The sequence below is a fragment of the Coniosporium apollinis genome (genome assembly GCF_000281105.1).
Source record: "Coniosporium apollinis CBS 100218 chromosome Unknown supercont1.36, whole genome shotgun sequence".
In the NCBI taxonomy this organism is placed as follows: Eukaryota; Fungi; Ascomycota; class Dothideomycetes; genus Coniosporium; species Coniosporium apollinis.
Genome location: NW_006913298.1, coordinates 85,897 through 108,112, shown reverse-complemented (window position 1 = coordinate 108,112; position 22,216 = coordinate 85,897). Strand labels below are relative to the sequence as shown.

The window sequence follows — 22,216 nt, the reverse complement described above, 5'->3', positions numbered from 1 at the left end:
AGAATGAGATGAATGTTTCTCCAAGGCGTAAGACCTTCTTAGGACTGTGCACATCATAGTCACAGATTATGCGCCGTGCGTGATCGAGACTCTCTCACAAGCTCGCCCAGGTCTTCAACGCACGGCGTGGAAGGGCGGTCGTGACGGGCATGGCGGACACGGCGGACACGGTCAAACCGCTCTATGAGCCTCTGGACTATGAACGGCGGCAGATACGAGTCCTCATTCTTCTTCCCGGGCAATTCTCCGATCCTATTGCGGGCCGTATGAAGATTGTTTCGTTGGATGACAAGCCCGAATACGACGCAATGTCATACGTCTGGGGGGATAAGACTAAGCAGCGAACGATTCACGTCAACGGTCACGACGTGCGTGTTACATTAGGCTTGTTTCTAGGATTACGTCAATTCAGAGATGAGTCTAAGGAGTATCCGCTCTGGGTAGACGCTATTTGCATAGATCAGTTGAACCAAGATGAGAAGTGCAAGCAAGTCAGCTTAATGGGGGATGTTTACCGCCAGTCCAGGGAAACCCAGGTGTGGTTAGGGGAAGAAACGGGATCGCTGCCTGGCTTAACAGACCCTCAACTAATTGACAAGTTGCGGATAGCCCTCTTTGCCCGGGAAAACGGGCTGAGTCTACCTGCTTTTGAGGGTAATGAGACCTTGACGAAGCTTTTACTGGACAGACTCTTGAGCACAGAGAAAGCACGTCGGGCGCTTCGGGATCAGATTGCAGCTGCACGGCCCTTTGGCTTCAACGGCAGCTTCTCACATTTCAATGCCTTTTATTTACTCGAGCATCTCGCTCTGAACAAACACCTTCACGAGATCATTGGGACGACAGACGGCGACCCGGAGAGATTATTGAATGCGGAAGTCAAGTGGACAATCATGGTGTACTCTCTATGGATATTTGTTTGGAACCCGTGGTGGCACCGGGCTTGGGTCGTTCAGGAAATCATATTGTCCCCCAAGGCTACTGTTACCTATGGACGGTTTAGCATGCCATGGCCTCAGTTCTTTCGCGCGGTGCAGAATTCTTCAGCGCATTCCAAAACGTGCTGCAACATGGACTACAACAATCTAGGGGTGGCAGACCGCTTGGTGTTGCGAGCCTTCTACCTGAATGTGGATGGCATCTCCGCCATAAAATATTGGGATTCGTATGAACCAGGTAAGCTTTCGGTGAGAGACCTTCTCCAGCGCACGCGCAGTAGGGAGGCGACTTATGCCGTAGACAAAGTCTACTCTCTGCTCGGACTACAACGCAGCAAGGGCAACATTCTGAAGTTAGTACCGGACTACCGGATCTCCCATTCGGAGCTTTATCGGAATGTCGCTGTATGGGATATAGAATCATCTGGAGGCCTCCACATCTTGGAACACTGCGAGTGGCAGCTGAATCTTCAGTTTTCCTCCTGGGTGCCGGACTGGACCCGTCATCTGGGGCTAAACCAGAACACCCCGGCCATTAATAATCGATTTGAGTCCATGGGCCTATACAACGCGGATAACCTTCGCAGAGGCAAGGTGGCGGTGTTGTCCGGCTGCATTCTGGCGGTCGAGGGTATCTTTGTCGATGAAGCCACCGAGGTTTCGGACATCATGACCGGTATATGGTTAATGGATATTCTATTTATGAAAAAGCTGGCGGAACTTCCTGTCAAGGAGAACTATCCTGCTGATTGCAGCCGTCAAGAAGCGCTCACACGGACTATGATAGCGGACTGCTTCCAGAAGTTTCCTTATGGTGACGGACAGGCAACCGAACCTCGACTTCGACGTGCTTCTGTGAAGGACATAGAGGATTATCATGCTATATGGGGGCCTTACTTGACCGCCGAGGTGGAGAGTGTCAGGGTTATGCTTGATATCGACCACCGAGCGGACAAGTTCAGGCCTTTGACAGATTCCTTGCAGTTTGCCTCCGTAGATCGAAGATTCTTTGTAACCAAAACGGGCTACATGGGCTTCGGACCGAGGACAATGCGAAAACACGACCATTTGTACGTGTTGCTAGGAGGCCGCACGCCGTTTATCCTACGTCCCGACCCATTGATATTACCAGGATTAGCAGTAGCTATGCTCGATCTACGTGCACCAGCAGGCCTAGACCATAGCCTCATAGGCCCCTGTTTCGTCCACGGGATAATGGATGGGGAAGTGGTCAGGGATAGAGAAACAGAATTGCGCGATGTCTGGCTTGTATAAAGAGCGAAACAGCAATCCGAACTTGCCCGACACGCGGGGCAGCCCTGTCCTACTACTCGTACGTTTAGACGGAGGTGAGTGTACTGTATCGACATTTAACGGCGGATACCAACGGCGTAAAAATTGTTAGTACGAGCTCGGCTAGGAGCTAGGCTGCCAGTTGCCGGATATAGACAGGCAGCTCTACTTGTCAGGCGAGAGTAACATCGGAGGAAGCGGCTTCAACCGGCCGTCACTGCTGTTCGAGCTCGGGAGGAGCCTATCGAACCTGACATCTGCGGACGTTGGCAAAGCTTGAATGCTATCCCCAGAATAACTTTGGATTTGAGTCAGCCAGGGTGACGCCGGAGAACGAGGCTGGAAGACCTAGGAAGCCCCGAACTAGATACCCGACACTTCGGGACCCAACACAAGTGGAGGCACTCTCTGGCTTTTTACTTCATTATCATCGTGCGCTGCATTGGTGCTGCCATCCCCGGTGGAAACCTCGCCAGACGTGCAGGAACTCGCAACCAAGACGGCGACCGAGATCCAAGCGATCTGATCATTGACTACAACCAACGCGCCGTTGACCAGTATGGGATATGGGCTGATTAGGGGTCCGCGACATGACTCCGGTTCTCCCGCACTAACCCGCCCAGTCCTTCGGTAGTAGCACGGGGTAACATCAAGAACGCGAGACAAGATGCGCTTCCAGATGTGACCCACTGCACCACATTCGAGCTCTAGCGCAGTCCCTCCCGGCTCGGCGGTAGAGCAGGCTCGATACACTTGGCAGACTGTTGGATTCCAATCCTGTACATGGCACGACTGCAGCAGTACGGACTTGATTACGAAGAAGCTCCTCGCTGGGTTTGCTGGTGTGGAAGTTGAGAGGTCCACGGCAGCGGAGGCAGGTTGCTAGCTTTGGTAGGCACGGGGTCATGCATGAGGCAAGGAGGTAGCGGAGGACGTGTAAGAGGAACGCCATCTTGAAAGCTAGGCTGCGGAAGGACGTGTACGATACTAATCGGTGCCGCACAGATAGTCACTCACAGAGGTCGCCCAAGCGCTTGGCACAAAGGAAGCTCTTCGCCTGTTGATGGTGCGGTTGCTTCATGTTTAATTTCTTGCTTCTGGGTTGGTGTATCGCAAGTCTTACGGCTCTGAGTTAAGGATCAGACATGTTTGAAACGAACAGCTGAAACATTTCGAGTTTGTAATCGCATCTTCAGTTCAAATGTCAAGACGTGAGTTGCGAAGGAAATGTTCCGCCATTGAAAGTTGATAAAAGTGACACGGAGTTTTCAGCACGACGAAGGCTCCGTTACACAACAGCTCTTCAAACACAGACGTTCCAGACCTGATCCTCCGTTCGCCCGCCGACTCGTCGCTACAGCGGTACAAAAGCTCTGATACTTATCAGATGCCAGTGACCTTACCCATCGCTGCCGCACACAGTAGAGGAGATCGGATGGCGGTATGCCGCGGCCGTTTACCGCAGTGAAGTTACGGTAGCCCCAAATCAAAATGTCGCCATAGGAGCTTCATTGCGATAAGGTGGCTGGAGCTATACCTCTCAGAGAAAGCGGAGCAGCACCTAGGATGCGGGCGGAAAATAGATGAGATGAGGGGGCGGAGCGGGACACTTGGAGTACTGAGCGCGGCCCGAGTAAGGGTAGAGCTACTAGCACGTTTCTATGCCTGCACGAGCATGCAACACGCAGGCGGTGCGCCCGCTCGGCGAGACAGGAGCGGCTGCCGGACGGGTGCTGGGCCAGAAGCAGGGCGGTCTACCGAAGGGACAGGCCAGGAGCGTGCTTTGAGATGCGGATGAGGGATATTTGGTGAGGCCAGGTGGCTGACGCGGATGCGGACGGAGCGTTTGTTGGATGTGCGCAGAAAACTTCTCGCCGTTCAAACGACTGGCAGATACAGGGGCTCATGCAGCTTTTGCTGGGCTATGGGGCTGGGCAAGGCTTTCGAGGCACAGGTGTGTGGCATGGCTTCGGCCCGTCGTGGACAAGGTCCGGGAAGGGTTGCTGATGTTGCGTGTCAGCGGCTAGTGACTTTCTAGAGAGCTCCACCGTACGCGGTGGCTGACTGTACCATCGCATCGACTGCATTAGCGGAAGTGAATAGCATGAGCTCGTCTAAGGGGTGAAATGTCCTGTCTTAGTGACACCAACCGCACCTGAGTCAAGCTAAGGCCGTCCTATCTGAGGTGCTGGACGGTGCTCCGGTATCATGCAATTGATGGCAGGCTACAGCACGCACGGGGTCACCTCCTTGACAGAAAGCTCATGCATCACGCCCTGGTGCTGGGCCTGGCCATGGGAGACACTCCAGGACGAACAGGGCCAAGCTGTTCCAGGAGCTCCAACGGCTGTGCCATGTACGATGATCCAGAGAGCCACCAACGGGCCAAGCGGTGTGTGGGACCGGTCAGTAATCGAGGCAGGTAGAAACGAGCAACTGGGCATAGATTCTTAAGCCAGTCTGCTCGCCGAAGCCAATCATCAGTCCGCTTCAGGGGCGGGCGAGACGAGAAAGGGCCGTGCAGTCAGGCGAGCTATCGCGGGTCAATCCGTGCAGGCAGCAATGCTACGACGCCGTAATGAAACATGGGGAACGGAGAGAGCGAGCCCGTTGTGCTAAGGCGTTGCCGGCGAGACAAGAGGACCGGTATGTCCGAATGAGCAACAGGAACCGCGACTGTACGCTGGGTCGGGTATTCGATATCAGTGACCGGTCGGCGTATTGGACCTAGCCACGCCGACAACTTCTGCGCCGCTTGAGGCGGTAGTATACTAAGGAGATCGTACTCGTAATCAATGATAGTATGACAAAGCAGGTCCGGAGTGGCGAAATATTACACCGACTGGATTAATCAGCAACCTGGCGTACATTGCGCGAGTGGACGACGACGGCCATACCGTAATTACGGCTCAAAGAGGTATGTCTGGCCGTCACGATGGCTACTGTGTGTAATCTGCGCCTTGGGATACACGCTCGCTGTGCTGCCTTGTGGTGGCAAGTCCAGCCGTTGCGTTTCAAAAGGCGGCTAGGGCGGTTGAGAGAAGGCTCATGACACCGTAGGGATCGTCGGCCTAGCACATCCTTCGCAGGAGATATGGACACATACATTATGCGCTAATGATGCGTCTCCGCTACCGGATTGAGCGGCGCTTGAGAGATTCGGTTCCAGGAGCAGCAGGCTGTCCATTGGCGTTGGAGCGTCTAGAATGGGGCTACTAACGGGAGGAGCTACGAAGCACAAGGCGAGTAACAGCACGATGATGGTGTGGATCTTGCCTTGCACTCCAGCATGTGAGGATGCAATCGAGGTGCTGAAGGCAGCCTGTGATGTTTCCGCGCTGGGGGTTTCGACGCGGAGAGCGGTGAGCCAACTATTGCGCAGCGTCTCGTGCACTGTAGAGTAGCTCGAGGAGCGGCATCTCATGCAAGTACGGACGTACCAGACCCTGTCGCCCTGCCACGTCTAAACTACGGCCAGTCAGCACATAGATAGTGGGATAGTTCCCCTGTACAGGAGGTAGGATAAGGGTCAAGACGCTTGCTTACGTTCATCATGCCCTACGCACATGCGTTGGTCTATGCAATCCCACATTAACGTGCGTGTCTGCTTAACACGATCCTTGCACCCTAGCCTAGCTTCAATCCCAATCGCTATCTTCGTCGCCTTCCATTTGACCGACGGTCCCTTGCCGTATTTTATTTGTCCCGCCAGCCAGATCATCATTCTGTACTTTGCGCTGCAGCCGCGAGTCGGTCGCCTTAACCGCGCCCACATCCACAAGCACTTTCTCGAGGTCTGCCTTGAAGTCAACTGATCTGCCAATTCGGAGGTCTCAGAGCTCTGAACAGATCCCTACCTTCGATATTGGTTCTCACGCCGTTTAGCTCTCTCAGCGTAACAATCTGTCTCCTGATATCACCGTCCTTATACACCAGTATCGTCGGTGTATTTCGGTCCGGATAGCCTTCGATACACAGCTCCGCTCGGATCTGACAGAACTTGACATCGCCGAACTTGGTCGCGAGCTGGCGCCAGATCTCTATCAGCACCCTCGACTCTGTGTTGGTGCCTTGACTCGAGGTCAACAGGACGAAGACGAAACACTGTTTTGAAGCCTCAGTGACTTCACGGGAGTAGTCGGGTTTCTGAAGATGGTACACCTCGTTGTACACGGAGGCGGCGGAGATGGTCAAGAGTTCTGCTAGGCGCTTTTTGCTAGGTCCCTCAGCTATCACGCGCTCCCAGCTTCCCGACACGCTTCGAGTAATCAGCAATTGTGGTTGACGTACCGATACTCCTCCAAGAAATCTTCGTCCTCCTCGTCTTCGAGCTCCGCCAATTCGTCCAAGTCTTTCCCCTCTAATCTGTTTTCGTGTGCGAGGCGGCGGGCTTCCTGCAGGGCTTCTTCAATCATCGGCGTCGGAGAAGGAGGCTTTTCGGGGATGATGCCGTGTTTGCGGAGGATATCGTTCCTGTTGTACGAGAATTAGTGCTCTGGCCAACAGTGTTTGGGGAAGGAGTGATAAGCCGGTACCATTCTGTATCTTCGTTGGGATTTACCTCGACGTTGACGGGCACATCCGGCATGTTCATGGTTGCTGTGGTGGGGGTTGATATGCTTGGGTCCGAGGGCGGCTTCGAAGGAGTTAGAGGAGCTGATGGAGTATCGGTTGGCGAAGATGAGGGAGGGGTTGGTTTGGTGGTTGTTGCAAGCTTCGTAGAGCGTATGCCGAGTGTTTAAATGGTCGTTGCCTTGCAGTGATTTTTGGTCTAGATGCCCGCGCGTCAAGTCGCAACACCAGCGCCAAGATTTCCGCATGCCAGGGACCACCACGCCCGCCAGGAACCTCGAATTATACCAATTGACTGCACTACCCAAGTACTCAGAATTACCGGATCACCTCCTCAAGACCTCCGTAGCTGTAGCTTAGCGCTTCCACTGGTCTGGCGCGCGCTGCACCCTTCCCTCCCATCTGTCTTTGGGCGACGTTGCAGCAATCAGACTCGCTGACCTGGACGCCCATATAATTCCCAAGAGTAGCTCGCGGGCTTCTGAAGGCTGTCAACAGGCGGTATGGCCTACAACTCGAAGAAGGATGAGGATGCGACTAGCATGATAGTCAGCGTGGACAGGACTACGGTGTTTCAAGAAGGCATGTGCACTTCGGACACACAGCTATAATAACTAACATGCTCCTACAGCCCGCGTCTTCAACTCCTCGTGCGTAAACCTGAACGTCTGCATACGTGCAACATAGCTAATGCGCCCAAAGCCCGATATCACCGCGACGATGTCGCATACTCCTCACAAAAATCGCCCTCCTCCTCTTCACCGGCGAGAAGTTCCCCACGAACGAAGCGACATCCCTTTTCTTCGGGATCTCGAAGCTCTTCCAGAACAAAGATGAGAGCCTACGGCAGATGGTCTATCTTGTGCTCAAGGAGCTTGCGAAGGAGGCGGAGGATGTCATCATGGTCACCAGCTCGGTACGCTTTGCTGTTTAGCAGCATCTGGTTACGCCCCCTTTGGGCTGACGAGACCTGTTATAGATCATGAAAGACACCAGCGTGAAATCAGACGTTATATACAAAGGTCCGAGCATCGCCCAGTAGCACTCCCGAGCGCAGCTTGCTGACCAGCCTCATAGCCAATGCTATACGAGCGTTAACAAGGGTCATTGATGTACGTCTTGTCACTTTCAAATCACCGCAGCCCTCGAAACTGACTCCGTCTAGGCCTCCACTGTTCAAGCGATTGAGCGACTCATCAAAACCGCCATAGTGGACAAGAACCCCTCCGTCTCTTCCGCCGCCCTTGTCTCCGCATATCATCTCCTTCCAGTTGCCCCAGACGTAGTGAGGCGGTGGCAGAGCGAGACGCAGGAGGCAGCAGCAGCAACGAGGTCGGGTGGAGGCTTCATGGGCTTTGGTGCCAGCGGGGCCTCTGCCCTCTCACCTTCCTCAACTTACCAGAATCAATATCATGCTATCGCGCTGATGTTCCAGATGCGGAAGAATGATAGGATGGCTCTCGTCAAGATGGTACAGCAATACAGTGCTGCAGGCGTGGTCAAAAGTCCTGCGGCTACCATGTTGCTCGTGCGGCTGGCCGCGAGCCTTGCCGAGGACCAGTCTTTGCGGAAACCCATGATGCAGCTCATTGACGGCTGGTTACGGTACGTATTGCAGCGGTCCACCTTCCGCTCACAGCTAACGTTATAAAGGCATAAGAGCGAGATGGTTAATTTTGAAGCCGCTAAAGCCCTCTGTGCGATGCGCGACGTATCAGACGCGGAGGTCGTCCAGGCAATCCATGTCCTCCAGCTCTTTCTGACATCACCACGTGCCGTCACCAAGTTTGCCGCCATTCGCATCTTACACGACTTTGCCTCGTTCAAGCCGGATGCTGTCAGAACATGCAACCCCGATATCGAGCTTTTGATATCAAATTCGAATAGATCCATTGCAACGCTTGCCGTTTCGACACTGCTGAAGACCGGGAACGAATCGAGCGTGGATCGGCTGATGAAACAGATTCGTGAGTCCTCCATTGCACGAGCGTAGCCGTTATCGTGATTCACTGACAATATGGCCGTCTCAGAGAGCTTTATGAGCGAGATCTCGGATGAGTTCAAAGTCACCATCATCGACGCTGTACGAACATTATGTCTAAAGGTGCATCTTGATTCTAAACCCAGAACAAAGTCATCGGCTAATGTGTGATCTAGTTCCCAAGCAAGCAAGCTGGCATGCTTCAGTTCCTCTCCAGTGTTTTGCGCGATGAAGGAGGCTTTGAGATGAAGCGCTCAGTAGTTGAAGCGATATTTGTATGGTTTTACCCACCAAAGTGGCAGCGATATTGCCAGCTCACACTCGCAGGATCTGATCAAGTTCGTGCCGGAATCAAAAGAAGATGGTATGATTCCGCTTGAGCGACTTCGATTCCATTGCGCTAACGAGAGCATGCAGCGCTTGGCCACCTTGCGGAGTTTATTGAGGACTGTGAATTCACTAAGCTCGCTGTGCGCGTGCTGCATTGCTTAGGGACGGAAGGCCCGAAGACGTCAGCACCCAGCAAATATATACGGCAAGTATGATCAAGCTCTGCTCATGTTCACTGCTAACATCCGAGCAATAGCTACATTTATAACCGCATCACTCTCGAGAACGCCATCGTCCGAGCTGCGGCTGTAACTGCTCTGGCGAAGTTTGGGGTCGGGCAAAAGGACGAGGAACTGAAACGAAGCGTACACGTTCTGCTTGTTCGTATACTTGAGCCGTCATCGAGTGGTCTATATAGTCTGCTAACATAGACCCAGTCACGATGCATGGACGATACGGATGATGAAGTCGTATGTCTAGCATGCCCGTCTAGTTTATGCATCGCGGCTAACTCTTCACAGCGTGACCGTGCCGCCCTCAACCTTCGTCTCATGGACTCCGACGAAGACATGGGAATACGCTTCATCCGAAACGGTAATCTCCAACCCTCGAACACTCTAGCCGTTGACAACTGACCTTGTGTGCAGACTCCATGTTCTCCCTCCCTGTCCTCGAGCAACAGCTTGTCCTCTACGTCACCTCATCCGACAAGCAAAACTTCAGCGCCCCCTTCGACCTCTCCGCCATTCCCATCGTAACACGCGAGCAGTCCCTCGCAGAGGACCGAACCAAGAAGCTCACGACCGCGACGCCGACACTCAAAGCGCCGTCCACAGGTCCCAAACCCGACCACCGTGGCGGCGAATCCGCAGCCCAAAGCGCCGCAGCCGCGACCCAGAAGTACGCCGAGGAGCTGGCTAAGGTGCCTGAGCTCGCAAGCTACGGCGCCGTGCTCAAGAGCTCGCCCGTCGTCGACCTCACGGAAAGCGAGACCGAGTACGTCGTCAGCGCCATCAAGCACATCTTCCGCTCGCACATCGTGCTACAATTCAACGTCAAGAACACCTTACCCGCGACCGTGCTCACAGACGTCTCGGTCGTCTGCACGCCTGAAGACGCAGAGGAGGCGGGGCTCGAGGAGGACTTCATCATCCCCGCGCCCGCGCTCAAGACCGATGAGCCCGGGGTCGTGTACGTCAGCTTCAGGCGTGTGGGCGGCGAGAAGGCGTACACGGCCGCGACGTTCAACAACGTCCTGAGGTTCACGAGCAAGGAGATTGATCCCTCGACCGGCGAGCCGGAGGAGCAGGGTTACGAGGACGAGTACGCGGTCGAGGATCTTGAGCTGGGAGGCGCGGATTACGTCATCCCGGCGTATGCGGGCAGCTTTGAGAACGTATGGGATCAAGCGCAGGGCGGAGAGGAGGCACAGGAGACGTTGGTGCTGGAAGGTGTGAAGAGTCTGGCCGGTAAGTGCCGTCTTTATTGCGCTGGCTTCTTCAGCCTCTCCCGTATCTCAAAACTCACCTTCACCGTACACACCTTCTCCCGCTTCCCAGACAGACTTTGTGGAGGTGAGACGGAAGATAGCTAACCCAACCCGGCCACAGACGCGACAGAAACCCTAATCAAACAGCTCTCCCTCCAGCCCCTCGAGGGCTCGGACGTTGTCCTCAGCCCTACTACCCACTCCCTCAAGCTCTACGGCAAGACGCTCACCGGCGGCCGAGTCGCTGTACGCGTCAGGCTGGCGTTCTCTGCCAAGTCGGGCGCGACGATGAAGATTGAGGCGCGCGCGGAGGAGGAGGGGGTTGCGGGATTGGTTGTTGGAGGTGTTGCTTGAAGGATGAGTCTGACTTGGGGTTGGTATAGGGTATTTGGGGCAGGGTTCGTCGCTTCCGTGGAGAGAAGGGTATAGGAGAAGAGTAGAGGGTGATGGGAGCACCTGGGGCATGATTGTGCTCCGGATTCAAGAGCGGTGGGGAATATTGCATCCTGCTTGGCAAATCCTGTTCTGCTTTCATCCCCCTGCTATAGACACGTGCTTAATGAAAGAAAGGGGGTCAAAGTCTGAAGTGAGATGGTTGGTTGGGAGCTGTTCATTTTGCACCTCGGCGAGGCACTTTTACCCAGAACCGCAAGCTGCTCGCAGGGAAATCCCGCCACTCCTCGAACCAATACCAGCGGACTTCTTTCACTATAGAGAGATAACGTGTTGCTACCTAACAACGCGCTCCTGATCTCGAAACATTCTAGGCTTTAATAACCGTAAAGTCGCTCGCTACCGCGGGAACTAATGCAGCATGGCGTGAAAATCCGGGGAACCTTGCACCCCAGGGACAATCGTGCATAGAATCCTGGGGTCATCATCTTCACCACCGCGGCGCTTTATGCGTCTGATTCCAAGGCAGTTTTTAACAGCTTCTCAATGTCAATATCTCGAACCGATGAGACAGCTTCTCAATGGTTCGTACGAGGTTTGAGTGTTCATAGTGCCGTACAATGTTCCGTGAACTTACCCGTTAACGGAGCGGATCGACTCCCGCGTGATGTCTTGGACATCGTCAGCCTCAGAGTCTTGATCACGCTCCAATTCTCATGGCTTCATCACCAGCTCCATCGCCGGGAACGGCTTTCAGCTAAGTGGCTCAATCCTTCAAAGGCTCTCCAATGTCTCAACCCCCATCTTACCCAACGCTAGCCACGAACCACCAAGCCAGCTCCGGGCCTGAGAGTCCGCATCCAGCAACTGTATCAGTAAAGCACCCCCGTCTCGCCGTCATCCTCGGCGTCCGGAACTGCTGGCATCTCCCGCTTTCGTTGTGTCGCGCGCTCTCTGTCGTGCCGGCCGTGTGGTCGGCGCTTGAATGCTTCCGTGATCTTGTCATTTCCCTTTTCTGGAACGAAAACGAGAGTGCCCCTTTTTGCTCTGGGAGCTGGGATCTGGAGAGACGGCTGGATGTCACGCAGGTGTTGTTGACACCGTTATGGGTCAGTCGGTCACGGCTTTCACTTCTGGGAGGTTGTGGTGGTGGATATGAGGGGAAGGCGCTGATGGCTTTAGTGCGCCGCAGCTGCGTGCCTGGCGTTTTCCCTGACGGATTGTCTCATGTCGCGGTGGTGAGTTCTGACTTCATTTGCTCAAAATCCACAGCTCTCGAGTCTACCCCGAGCCTTGTTCACAGCCCTTTGAAATTGAGCAAAGCGAGAATCTGACCAACAAGCGACAGGCTCCTTAACTACGCGCCTCTCGCGACAGTGATACGGCTCCTGACGGTCAACGCTATCAACTTCTACAGCACGTCATGGATCGTGCACTTGTTCGGCGGGAGCAGCAAGGCTAAGCATTTGCTGCCTGTGTGGATGTGTATTGCAAGCGTATGTGTCTCACAGCATCCAGAATGTCGTGTCTGTATACTGCGCCCTTGTGAAGCGTCCTCTGGATCCTCAAGCTCTCTGCCTGCTATTCAATGCTGATATTCAATATGCTACAGGCTTTCACAGTTCTGTGTGAAACATCACAGCGGCACGTGAATATTAGACGCGAGACTTATGCCGTGAGAAGGGCGTTCTGGCTTGCGGGCCTGGTTAGTACGTTTGTACTTGTGTTTCAGATTAGCTACTCCGAGCTAAAGGGCTGGTGGTGCGGAGATGATTCGCAGTTGACATGAGCACATAACAGCGTCGACAAATCACTAACCGCTATTAAACGCAAAAGATTCGCAATAGAGAGAAACCTCTGTTCTTTTGCAACTTGACCGAGTTGTGTAAAAGAATCAACTAGCACCTGCACTGCCATATAAACAAGCCGCACGCCAAGCCGTACGTGGCTCACCCAGAAGTCCAAATATCCAAGGAGTCCTGACCGTCGCCGCGATATGTAAAGCAGAAATGGTTCTCTCTTTTACAGCCGGAGCTGCGATGTTCTGATACAAGAAAAGCGTAGGGGGTCAACGCCATGAGAGACCACATATGCAGTTGAGTTGGGACGCCCATGCTTGATCAGTGACTCCTGCATGCTCTCAACTTTTCAACGAAGCTGGTGTCTCGAACGACAGCCTCGCGTTTCACGGCCAATAATTCAAACCTCGACTGCAAGCTCGCAAGCAGGGTTCGAGAACCGTCACGGACAGCGCACAACCGACTCATTTCGCCATCACCACGAATTCCGGTCCCAATTCGGATCTGCTTAAACATCAGCCCTAATTCCGCCCTGACCCTCTCTCAATCTAGCCCCAACCTACCCTGCACAAAAGCCGCCAGCACCTTGCTCCCCGTCTGCAGCAGCGGATGCCCAACCACGATCTGCAAAAATCGTTGCAGCCCCTCTCTTCTGTGCTCAATCACATCGTCGCTAAACCGGTTCGTAAACACCTTCCCCGGCAGCGGCGGGATGGTGACGCGCGCGCTCTCGCGCTCGAGGATGTCGCGGAAGGCCTCGAAGTCTGAATATCGCCGCCGCACGGACGAGGACTTGAGCTTGAAGGCGGGGATGTTGGTGCGCAGGAGGATCTCGTAGGTCGTGTACATGTGCCGGCCTGTGCCGTGGGTTTGGGGGTTGCGCACCTGGGGCTACAGTGAGCGGCGTGGGTGGATAGGTAGAGCTCGCAGGTACATACCTCGATCTCGAGATAGTTCTCGGGGGGCCCGTACAGCTCGTCGAAGCTCTGGGGGCGGGAGTCTGGTAAGCTCTGCATCGCTGTGCGTTCTAGGAGCACCGCTTGCTGGTGGAGTGGTGATGCTGTGACAGTGGGTTTGACAGGCGCATGCGACTCTGTTCACTGGCGCTGGGTGCTCCTAGATGCGCGAATCTGTCACTCGGCGGGAGATGTGCCACCGCAGACGGCCTTGCGGACTGCCCCGCTGTGATTCTGGAGTGTTTGACACGTGACAGAGCCTTGAGCCGTCATCATCAACTAGCAATTGGTGGGGCTCTCTATCAAAGCCTGAGGCCTTATTCGGGCTTCCGTCAATGGGTGTATATGCTTTGGTATAAAGGTGAAGCTGTATATACTCCGAGACTCTAGAAAGAGACTGTATAAGATTTCGACATTCTTACTTTCGTCAGACGTCAGGTCTCTTCCAATAGTTCCTTTGCTATTAATCCCCGTCAACTCCCTTTCCAGCAGGCTTGTCGAACTACATCTATATCCGCACAAACAGCGCGCAGCAAAGGAAGCACGAAATGTCACAGTCAAATGGCGCGCCCGACCCCCAAATGTTCCGCGAAGAAGACTCCATCCGCGTCGAGCTCACCTACTCCCCACTCTCCATTACCGCAAACACCAATTTCGTCAAGAGCCCAAAAGCCGGCGCCGTAGTCATGTTTGCAGGTTGTATACCCCACCCTATTTGTTTCCTTACCAATCCTGTCTTGCCTCCATTACGCCCTAGATATCAGCGCTAACGCCAAACCCAGGCACCACGCGCGACTCATTCAACGACCTACCCGTCAAGTCCCTAACATACCAGTCCTACCCGCCCCTCGCGCTGCGAACGCTCTTCTCCATCGCTTCGGAGGTCAAGGCCAAGCACGACCTCACGGCTATAAGTATAATCCATCGACTCGGTACCGTGCCTATAGGGGAAGAAAGTACGCCTTCCCCCACTCCCCTCCCAGTCTACCAACCTTCCTACCACAGCCACGCCTAACACCGCCCACGATAACACCCTACCGTTCCCGTTGTCCATCTTGGAAGCTTACCAAGCCCCCTCTAACAACCCTAGGCATCCTCATCCTTGCATCCTCCTCCCACCGCCACCCCGCCTTTGCCGGCGCATCCGAGGCCCTCGAGCTTACGAAAGAAAAGGCAGAGGTGTGGAAACTTGAGGAGTTTGCAGGCGAGGGCATGGAAGGGGTTTGGCGCGCGAACCGGGACGGGGTGATGGGTGTGAAGATGGAGAAGGGGGATGGGGAGGAGGCTGTCTCGCAGGCGAATACGGGGGGCGGTGGTGAAGACGTTAGAGGACGAGCTGAGGGGGCCAAGGCGGCTGAGAAGGCGGCGGATGGAGAGGGTGCGGATGTTAGTGTGGGGGATTGAAGCGAGGTCGACAAAACTTGAACAGGAAGGCCACGGTGGTGGGAGACACTCTACCGATGGCGGAGGAGAAGGCAACGGAAGCCGAAGAAGGGTGCTCAGGACGAACAGTACGTCGACTGCAAGAGTCACGCGATGACCTGGAAAGATCCTGGCGAAGTGCCATGCTGTGGCAAGCAGGCACAGGGGCAAGCCGCCCTTTCCGGTGGCGATCGTTGCTGATCCTTGGCAAGAAACAGGTTGGATAGATGAGTCTCTGAACCATCATATTGGTTCGGTAGCTGTGTTTGCACGGTTAGGTGTTTCAGAGGATGCACCTTTTGCGGAAGCGATGTGAATTATGTGATCACGGGATGCTTTACTTGGCAGTTCGATTAAAGTAGGAGGCAACGGCATTGATCATCCATGTCCTAAGTTCCACAACCGGTAGCATTTTTCATGACCTTGATTTTTGCGTGCTGCTGTTAGAAGGTGCTATCGCAGTGTTGGCCTTTTCAACCTATTGAGTTGGCGGAATTGTGGTCCGTCCGACTCACAGGATGCACGTGACTTGAGACCTCAATCCAGCTGTTTGAGCGGGATGCCCAAACTGCATTCTGTGATATCGGTGATCAAACAATGATTTGAGAGGTAATATGGAGCATCAGCTCAACTTCCGGTAGATTTCCTGTATAACGTATCCGTATCAAGCACTGAATTCGTCCATGTAAATATTGAAATTCTAGGACAACGTCCTACAATTCCCCACTACCGCCCTGCACTCTACTCATCCTCTCCCCGTCGCTTGACCACGTCCTCTTTCCGCCTCTTCTCCTTGTCCTCCTTCCTCGCCAACACCGTCGCCAACCACTCCTCCATCTCCTCCTCCGCCTCCCTCGCAGCCTTCCCAGCATCCGCATCGACCCCTAGCACGCCCGCCCGAATCTTTGCCCGCATCTCCTCCATGCTGCTAATATCGAACGCCCACAGCGCCCCGCCCGTCATCATCATGCCGAAGCTGAGCACGTTGACTGTGGCCAGACTTAGCGCTTCCACAGCCTCGAGAGGCCCATTCACGGGGTTGGAAGGCCGATTCGAGGGCTGGTAGAAGCGCGGCAGTGTAGAGGTGTGTTTGCGGACGAGGGCACGGCGGGTGGTCAGAATGGAGAGCGTCATGAAAGTCGCGCCGGCGAAGAAGAGCGAGAGCTGTCTTCGCGAGCGGACCGAGAAGAGCGAGGAGTCGTGTGATGCGGAGGGTGAGGTGGGTGGCGCGATTGAGGCGGCCGGAATCTGATTTGGGGGCTTCTCTGACGGGCCGCTGGAACTTGGTGCGTTCGTATCGCGCTGGAGGAAGGCCATCGTAGCGTGAGGTGGCGAAGTGGGACGGGTCCGCTTGCGGTTCTCTGTGCGCTTGCGCCTGTGAGGGCGGAGGTCGGGAGCGTTGCCGGTGCTGCTGATTGACGCTTCTCACAGATGGTCTCTGGGGTGGTGAGAGATGGGATCTCTAGACGGGAGCGATACGAGGTGCTAAGCAGGCGCTGAACGGGCGTTCTAGTGAATACGAAGCAGTACCTCACGTGTTCGCCCTGTGGAGGTTTGAAGGACGCTGGCCTGTAGTTCTGATAGGCGCCAATGGCACGGGACAGGCAGCTAAAGAAGGAAGAGCGAAGAGGGCAGGGCTGATGGTGGGGTGACAGCCGAGTTTGTGAACAACGGTGCAGAAGAAAAAGCCGAGCTGCTGCGGGACTAGTTAATGCAATGCAATGGCTGGCCAGTCGCTGGAGTGGAGGTGAGGCTCCAGGGAGCTCTGCTTGGATGCTTACATAATCTGGGCGCGACCGGGGGACCTTGGGGCTCGGGCACGATCCGAGAGCCTCCCGTGTATGAAGCAGCTGCAGGCAACCTTATTGTGACCATCTCGAAGCTGGAAAAGATGTACACGCATAACCGAACGCGGCGCGAAGCGGTAGATGCAGCAGGAGCTCCGCCAGTCAGCTTCAGCTGGCCTGTACTGTGTGCCGCTCCAGTAGCTAAGTGTCTCAGTCCTACTGTCTCGCTCTCAAAGCCATATTACGCTACGTCTGAATGCTCGTTGCGCTATCGTTTGCGCCGTTCTCCTTCCAAGTCAGTCTACAGGCCTTTCTAGCCGGTGCCCACGCCATGTGCGCACATCTTCCAGAAATGATAATAATAGAGCACTTGGTGTTGGCTTGACGTCGCGCTGCAGCACCCAAGAGCCTGGTGGCGGGGCATCACGCAACTGGCGGCCTGCTGGACTGCTGAACGCGGCTTGACAGCTCGCCACCACCATGTCACGCTGCTCAGTAGCTGGATGGCCTTCTGACGCTCACGGAACATGAACAGAGGTACGCGATGTTCCATGTAATTTAGCCTTACGGCTATTGTATCTGCCCCGCGATTTCAGGATGCCAGATCCACGTGTTGCGCCTCTGTTGGGGATGATCCAGTGGACCGCATTTAGCCTACCGTGAGCCGAGATACTATTTTCGTCACAAGTGGACCACTGTGAATAAACTCCTCGCTTGTTTAACGTCGATCTGCGTTCTTAGCATGCCGTTTGGTGCTGCAGCGGGCGCACAACGCCGCTTCCCACGAAGCTTAGCATGCAGATCTTTCTTCGCGTTCCCATTGGCCTGTTTTTGGGCACCATCTGCAACTCGCTATTGTTTTACCGTTTCTGTATACCGCATCCGTCCTTCTGTAGCCAAGAGCTTTCCTACTAGCAACTTCAATAGCACTTGGCTAGCATTTGCCCCTTCGCTGGGCGCATCTAATAATACTTTTCCCCACGGGGTAGCGGCTGGAGTGACCGGAAACCCAGAGTTCCAAGGCATGGAGCAGTGCGAAGGGAGATTCTTCACAGATTGCACCGATCTGGGTCGTATGAGCGTGCAAGCCATACCCACACTATCTCAACCGGCGCAGTGGCGAGCATGAGAGCCTGCGTATGATGGATTTTGGACGAGGCCGAACTGAGACCGGAATGGGGAATCAAGAGTGGACTAAGCGCAGCTCTCCAGCTTCGGAGACTTGTATAAAGCTGTGCTCATCCGTCACGAGCTTCATCCAGCAGCAGCCGCTTCAGCACTGTTCTCAGCAACTCCTCCACTTTCGCTTCATACCCTCGTTCACGAAGCTACATTCCTCTATCCTCCACCAAGCCGGTACTTCTTCGAGGAGCATCCATCATCATGCGAGGATTCCTGTCGTTGTTCATTGCTCTCCTTGCCTCGAGGTGAGCCGCAATTTCTCCCATTAACATACACTCGCGTTGATACTGGCGCTCTGATGAACCATACACTGACAGCGCTCCAGCATGGTGGTAGCTCTTCCCAATGGAGATCCACCTAATCATGACAAGGACAAGGACAAGAACAGGGACAAGGGCAAGTATACGACAGAATGCAGGAAGGAGTACATCACCAGCCACACTGTCGTAACCAGCCCCTACACCACCTACACGACCAAGACTGTCCATGTCCCTGAGACCAAGACCGTTCATGTCCCTAAGACCGAAGTAAGTTAGCTGAATACACTCGTTATCTATGAGCCCTGATTGACTGGAGCAGACCATCACCAAAACAAAATACGTCGAGGACGTAGTTCACACCAAGAAGCCTGTTGTCTACACCGATTATAAGACCATCTCGAAGCCCTACTTGGTCACCGTTACCAGCTACAGCATCGAGACCGTTAAGGAAGAAAAAACTTCATATACCCGCGTCGAGTACACCACTACCAAGACAAAGGCAGGCTTCCAGCTTCCACTCCTGCACTGTCTCCTGACCGTCCGCTGACGTGACCTTCCAGGTTGATACCAAGGAGAAGACCACCAGCTACCCTTCGACATACACCACCCAGAAGGAGGTCACCACTCATGTCCCAGTCACCACTCAGAAGGTATACACGACCGACTACGTCAAGACTGAGGAGAAATGTTACACGAAGAAGAAGGATGGCCACCACGGGCACAACTGAGCGGCTGCAGTCCGACTCATCGTGATGGTCTGAGCGCGATTTAGTGACTCACAAGTTACGAATACGGGAGGAAAAGGATAGCGTAGGAGCAAAGGCTTGGAATACACAGGTTGGCTTTTGGACTCTCCCTTCGTTGGCTGTTTGAGGATCATGTTGGTCAGGAAGATCGAACTTGACGATATGATGTGCTACGACATGCATAACTGTAATTTCTATATTCAGATACATACCTAGGTATTATCCAACTTTTGCACAAGCAATTCGTGGAGTCATTGTGAATACACGAAGGTAGTGCAAACCCTCCATACACCGCGACTACCTGGAGGACAGCGCCTCATGACCATGCCACAGTTGCCTGAGTCAGTGCGAGCCCGACGCCTCTGGAGTGCTCCGCTCGTCGAAGGCTCAGTCACGTGACCCGCGGCGAAAATTTGCCAAGTAAAAACCCCACAGCCGAGCTCATGCACGACATCAACACCACCTGCGAACAGGAAACGCTCTAACGCACTCAACGCACGCCGTCAAAGCCTCTACAACTCAGAGTCTCAAATACCTCAAGCCAATCTACACTCCACAACAGATCAAGATGGTAAGAGCCGCCTCTAAGCCGCGCTGCACTCGCAAACCCCCTGCATTTACGCGCACACGACCCAGGCCCGCCACCGCTCTCAAGTCACGATACTGACCGCATCTCTCTTTTGCGTGCAGGTTCTCGCAGTTGACCTCCTCAACCCTACGCCGCAAGCCGAAGCGCGCAAACACAAGCTCAAGCAGCTGGTACCGGGTCCACGAAGCTTTTTCATGGATGTAAAGTGCCCAGGATGTTTCACGATCACGACGGTCTTCTCGCATGGTGCGTACACTCATTCCAACACATTTTCTCGGCTTGTTGTGCTGCGGATGGGTAGAGGAGTCTCCGTACAACATCCGCCACCAGCATTCACCCCACTTTTTTTCTAGTCTTACACTGCTAAATGATGGTTTGCTAACTTTTCCACAGCCCAAACAGTCGTCACATGTGCGGGATGCTCGCAAGTCCTCTGCCAGCCGACGGGCGGCAAGGCGAGGCTCACGGAGGGCTGCAGTTTCCGGCGGAAGTAGAGCGGGTGGGCCGGAAAGAGAAATGAAAAAGAAAGCGATTGATGCTTAGCAAAATGGTTTGTGGGGTGTAATCTACGGACACGTGAAAAAGCAACTCGGGATAGAAGAGGGAACCTGAAGCAGGCTGCATTGGGAGTTCCGGATATCCAGGGTTGGTTGCTGGGTATGCTTTGGTGGTGCGTTTGCTGGTTTGCAATGCGTCCTTGAGCTTTCGTTGTATATACGTAGGTGGAGGATGTGGAGTTCAGGTCATTGCACAAAAATCGTTCTATCGCTCCAGACTGTTTACCAACCCTGCCTTGTGTCACAACACATTGATGTGTCTGAGCTTCTGAGGATGCTTGTAATAGTCTGCGACTCGTCACGAACTACAACGCTGAGCTACTGGGACATCACGGCGTGTTGAGTTCTTGGACGCTGCCTCGGCACACGACCTCGAAGCTCCTTCCTAATTGATACGTGTAGCACAGGCACAGCCCTACGCATCACGAGGCGTTCGCATAGCGATCGACAATGATTTAGTTAATTCTAGGAACTCGGTCTCAACTGTTGTTCCGTAAAACACAGCATAGCAGTAAATAGAGCTGCCACAGCAAAGCACCCTAACGGTATTCTCTACTCTAGCTTCCCAAAGAATTACGCCGCCATAATGTCCGCCAACCAGCCCCCTCACTCGACCGCAAAGGATTTAGTTCCCCCGACAATGACAGCCCGGTACACCAACTCAGAATGGGCTGCCCGAATCAAGGAGGTAGAGAAGTCCCTCAGCATATCGAAAGAAAGACATTCGGTGCCCCGTAGACCGGAAGACGTTGCCAAGTTCATTGATCACACGCTGTTGAAGCTTGATGCTACGGGTGCGCAAATCGATGGGCTGTGCGCTGAAGCTAGGAACGAAGGGTTTAAGGTATGCTGATCATTCGGGGAGTGCACCTGCGTCTGAGGCGTCAGACGTCCGGGATGAACAGTGCGGTTGGAGGCGTCAAGTCGGAGAAGAGCATGGATATCACTCAGCATGACTGCACGTGCTATATAAAAGACAGGGGATCGAGAAACAGTGGCAAGATATCATGTTTACTGATTGGTCATCTTGCATCAGACAGTCTGCGTCCGTCTCAACTTCGTAGCCCGCGCTGTTTCAAACTTGCGCGGCTCAGCCGTCGGCGTGGCATGCGTGATCGGCTTTCACGAAGGTACACAGGATCTGACTGAGAAGATAAAGTACTCCATCCCCTTTCTTTTTTCCATTCATCTTTTTCTCCTCCTGTTACTTCCCCCACCTCTTCTCTTACTCCATCTCCTGCTCCATCTGTCGTCTCCACCTTTCCTCTTTCCCTTATCTGTTCCCCTCCCCCCCAAACCCCCACTAACACTCCCCAAGAGAAGCCCACGCCGCCCTCTCCGCCGGCGCAACCGAACTCGACATCGTGCTAAACCACCCCCTCCTCTCCCCCTCCTCCCCCTCCTACGAAGAAATCTTCGTCGAGCTCGCCTCGCTCCGCAACCTCGCCCCGCCACCGGTCTGCCTAAAACTGATCCTCGAGACCTCGCAGCTCTCGCCCCACCAAATCACCGCAGCCTGCGTCCTCGCCTCCGCCGCGCGCTTCGACTTCGTCAAGACCAGCACCGGCTTTAATGGGCGTGGGGCTAGCGAGGAGGACGTGCGGCGCATGAGCAGCGCGGCGGCGCTGCTGGCTGCCAACGAGCGGGACGGCGCTGGCGAGGCTGGAGGGGTGCTGAGGATGCAGGTGAAGGCGAGCGGGGGGATTAGAGGGTGGGACGACTGTCGGCGGATGTTGGAGTGTGGGGCCACTAGGATCGGGACGAGCTCGGGCGTGTGGATTATGCGGGAGCTGAGGGAGAGGGAAAAGGACGCGGAGAAAGGGGGGAGGGAGGGAGGCGGGAAGAGGCCGGGGGTTACGCGGTTGTATACTGATGAGGAGGTGAGCGGGTATTGAGACGGGGGGAGGGGTTGTGCATGAGCG

The 22,216-nt window shown here is 54.5% G+C and overlaps 8 protein-coding genes across 8 annotated transcripts; 5 read left to right on the top strand and 3 right to left on the bottom strand.

The window, feature by feature from the left end:
• Positions 1 to 149: 149 nt before the first annotated feature.
• On the top strand, positions 150 to 2,213 carry W97_06785 (uncharacterized protein; the record flags this gene model as incomplete). Its single annotated transcript, XM_007784769.1, has 1 exon — positions 150 to 2,213. The coding sequence occupies one exon, from the start codon at positions 150 to 152 to the stop codon at positions 2,211 to 2,213; it is 2,064 nt and encodes a 687-aa protein (XP_007782959.1).
• A 3,656-nt stretch (positions 2,214 to 5,869) lies between these two features.
• On the bottom strand, positions 5,870 to 6,825 carry W97_06784 (uncharacterized protein; the record flags this gene model as incomplete). Its single annotated transcript, XM_007784768.1, has 4 exons — positions 5,870 to 6,027; positions 6,089 to 6,447; positions 6,522 to 6,704; positions 6,767 to 6,825. The coding sequence occupies 4 exons, from the start codon at positions 6,823 to 6,825 to the stop codon at positions 5,870 to 5,872; spliced, it is 759 nt and encodes a 252-aa protein (XP_007782958.1).
• A 481-nt stretch (positions 6,826 to 7,306) lies between these two features.
• On the top strand, positions 7,307 to 10,957 carry W97_06783 (uncharacterized protein; the record flags this gene model as incomplete). Its single annotated transcript, XM_007784767.1, has 15 exons — positions 7,307 to 7,389; positions 7,506 to 7,719; positions 7,783 to 7,825; positions 7,881 to 7,915; positions 7,969 to 8,408; positions 8,457 to 8,770; positions 8,834 to 8,907; positions 8,961 to 9,059; positions 9,112 to 9,148; positions 9,202 to 9,295; positions 9,371 to 9,494; positions 9,552 to 9,584; positions 9,636 to 9,708; positions 9,762 to 10,583; positions 10,725 to 10,957. The coding sequence occupies 15 exons, from the start codon at positions 7,307 to 7,309 to the stop codon at positions 10,955 to 10,957; spliced, it is 2,718 nt and encodes a 905-aa protein (XP_007782957.1).
• A 2,381-nt stretch (positions 10,958 to 13,338) lies between these two features.
• W97_06782 (sorting nexin-3) lies at positions 13,339 to 13,811 on the bottom strand (the record flags this gene model as incomplete). Its single annotated transcript, XM_007784766.1, has 2 exons — positions 13,339 to 13,680; positions 13,734 to 13,811. 2 exons carry the CDS (start codon positions 13,809 to 13,811, stop codon positions 13,339 to 13,341), a joined length of 420 nt encoding a protein of 139 aa, XP_007782956.1.
• Positions 13,812 to 14,332: 521 nt separating this feature from the next.
• Positions 14,333 to 15,155, top strand: W97_06781 (uncharacterized protein; the record flags this gene model as incomplete). Its single annotated transcript, XM_007784765.1, has 3 exons — positions 14,333 to 14,450; positions 14,534 to 14,707; positions 14,842 to 15,155. The coding sequence occupies 3 exons, from the start codon at positions 14,333 to 14,335 to the stop codon at positions 15,153 to 15,155; spliced, it is 606 nt and encodes a 201-aa protein (XP_007782955.1).
• A 759-nt stretch (positions 15,156 to 15,914) lies between these two features.
• Positions 15,915 to 16,490, bottom strand: W97_06780 (uncharacterized protein; the record flags this gene model as incomplete). Its single annotated transcript, XM_007784764.1, has 1 exon — positions 15,915 to 16,490. One exon carries the CDS (start codon positions 16,488 to 16,490, stop codon positions 15,915 to 15,917), a length of 576 nt encoding a protein of 191 aa, XP_007782954.1.
• Positions 16,491 to 18,468: 1,978 nt separating this feature from the next.
• Positions 18,469 to 19,130, top strand: W97_06779 (uncharacterized protein; the record flags this gene model as incomplete). Its single annotated transcript, XM_007784763.1, has 3 exons — positions 18,469 to 18,669; positions 18,722 to 18,844; positions 18,963 to 19,130. The coding sequence occupies 3 exons, from the start codon at positions 18,469 to 18,471 to the stop codon at positions 19,128 to 19,130; spliced, it is 492 nt and encodes a 163-aa protein (XP_007782953.1).
• A 1,750-nt stretch (positions 19,131 to 20,880) lies between these two features.
• On the top strand, positions 20,881 to 22,189 carry W97_06778 (uncharacterized protein; the record flags this gene model as incomplete). The annotated part of the gene is made up of 3 exons (XM_007784762.1): positions 20,881 to 21,138; positions 21,331 to 21,452; positions 21,613 to 22,189. 3 exons carry the CDS (start codon positions 20,881 to 20,883, stop codon positions 22,187 to 22,189), a joined length of 957 nt encoding a protein of 318 aa, XP_007782952.1.
• Between the last annotated feature and the right edge of the window lie 27 nt (positions 22,190 to 22,216).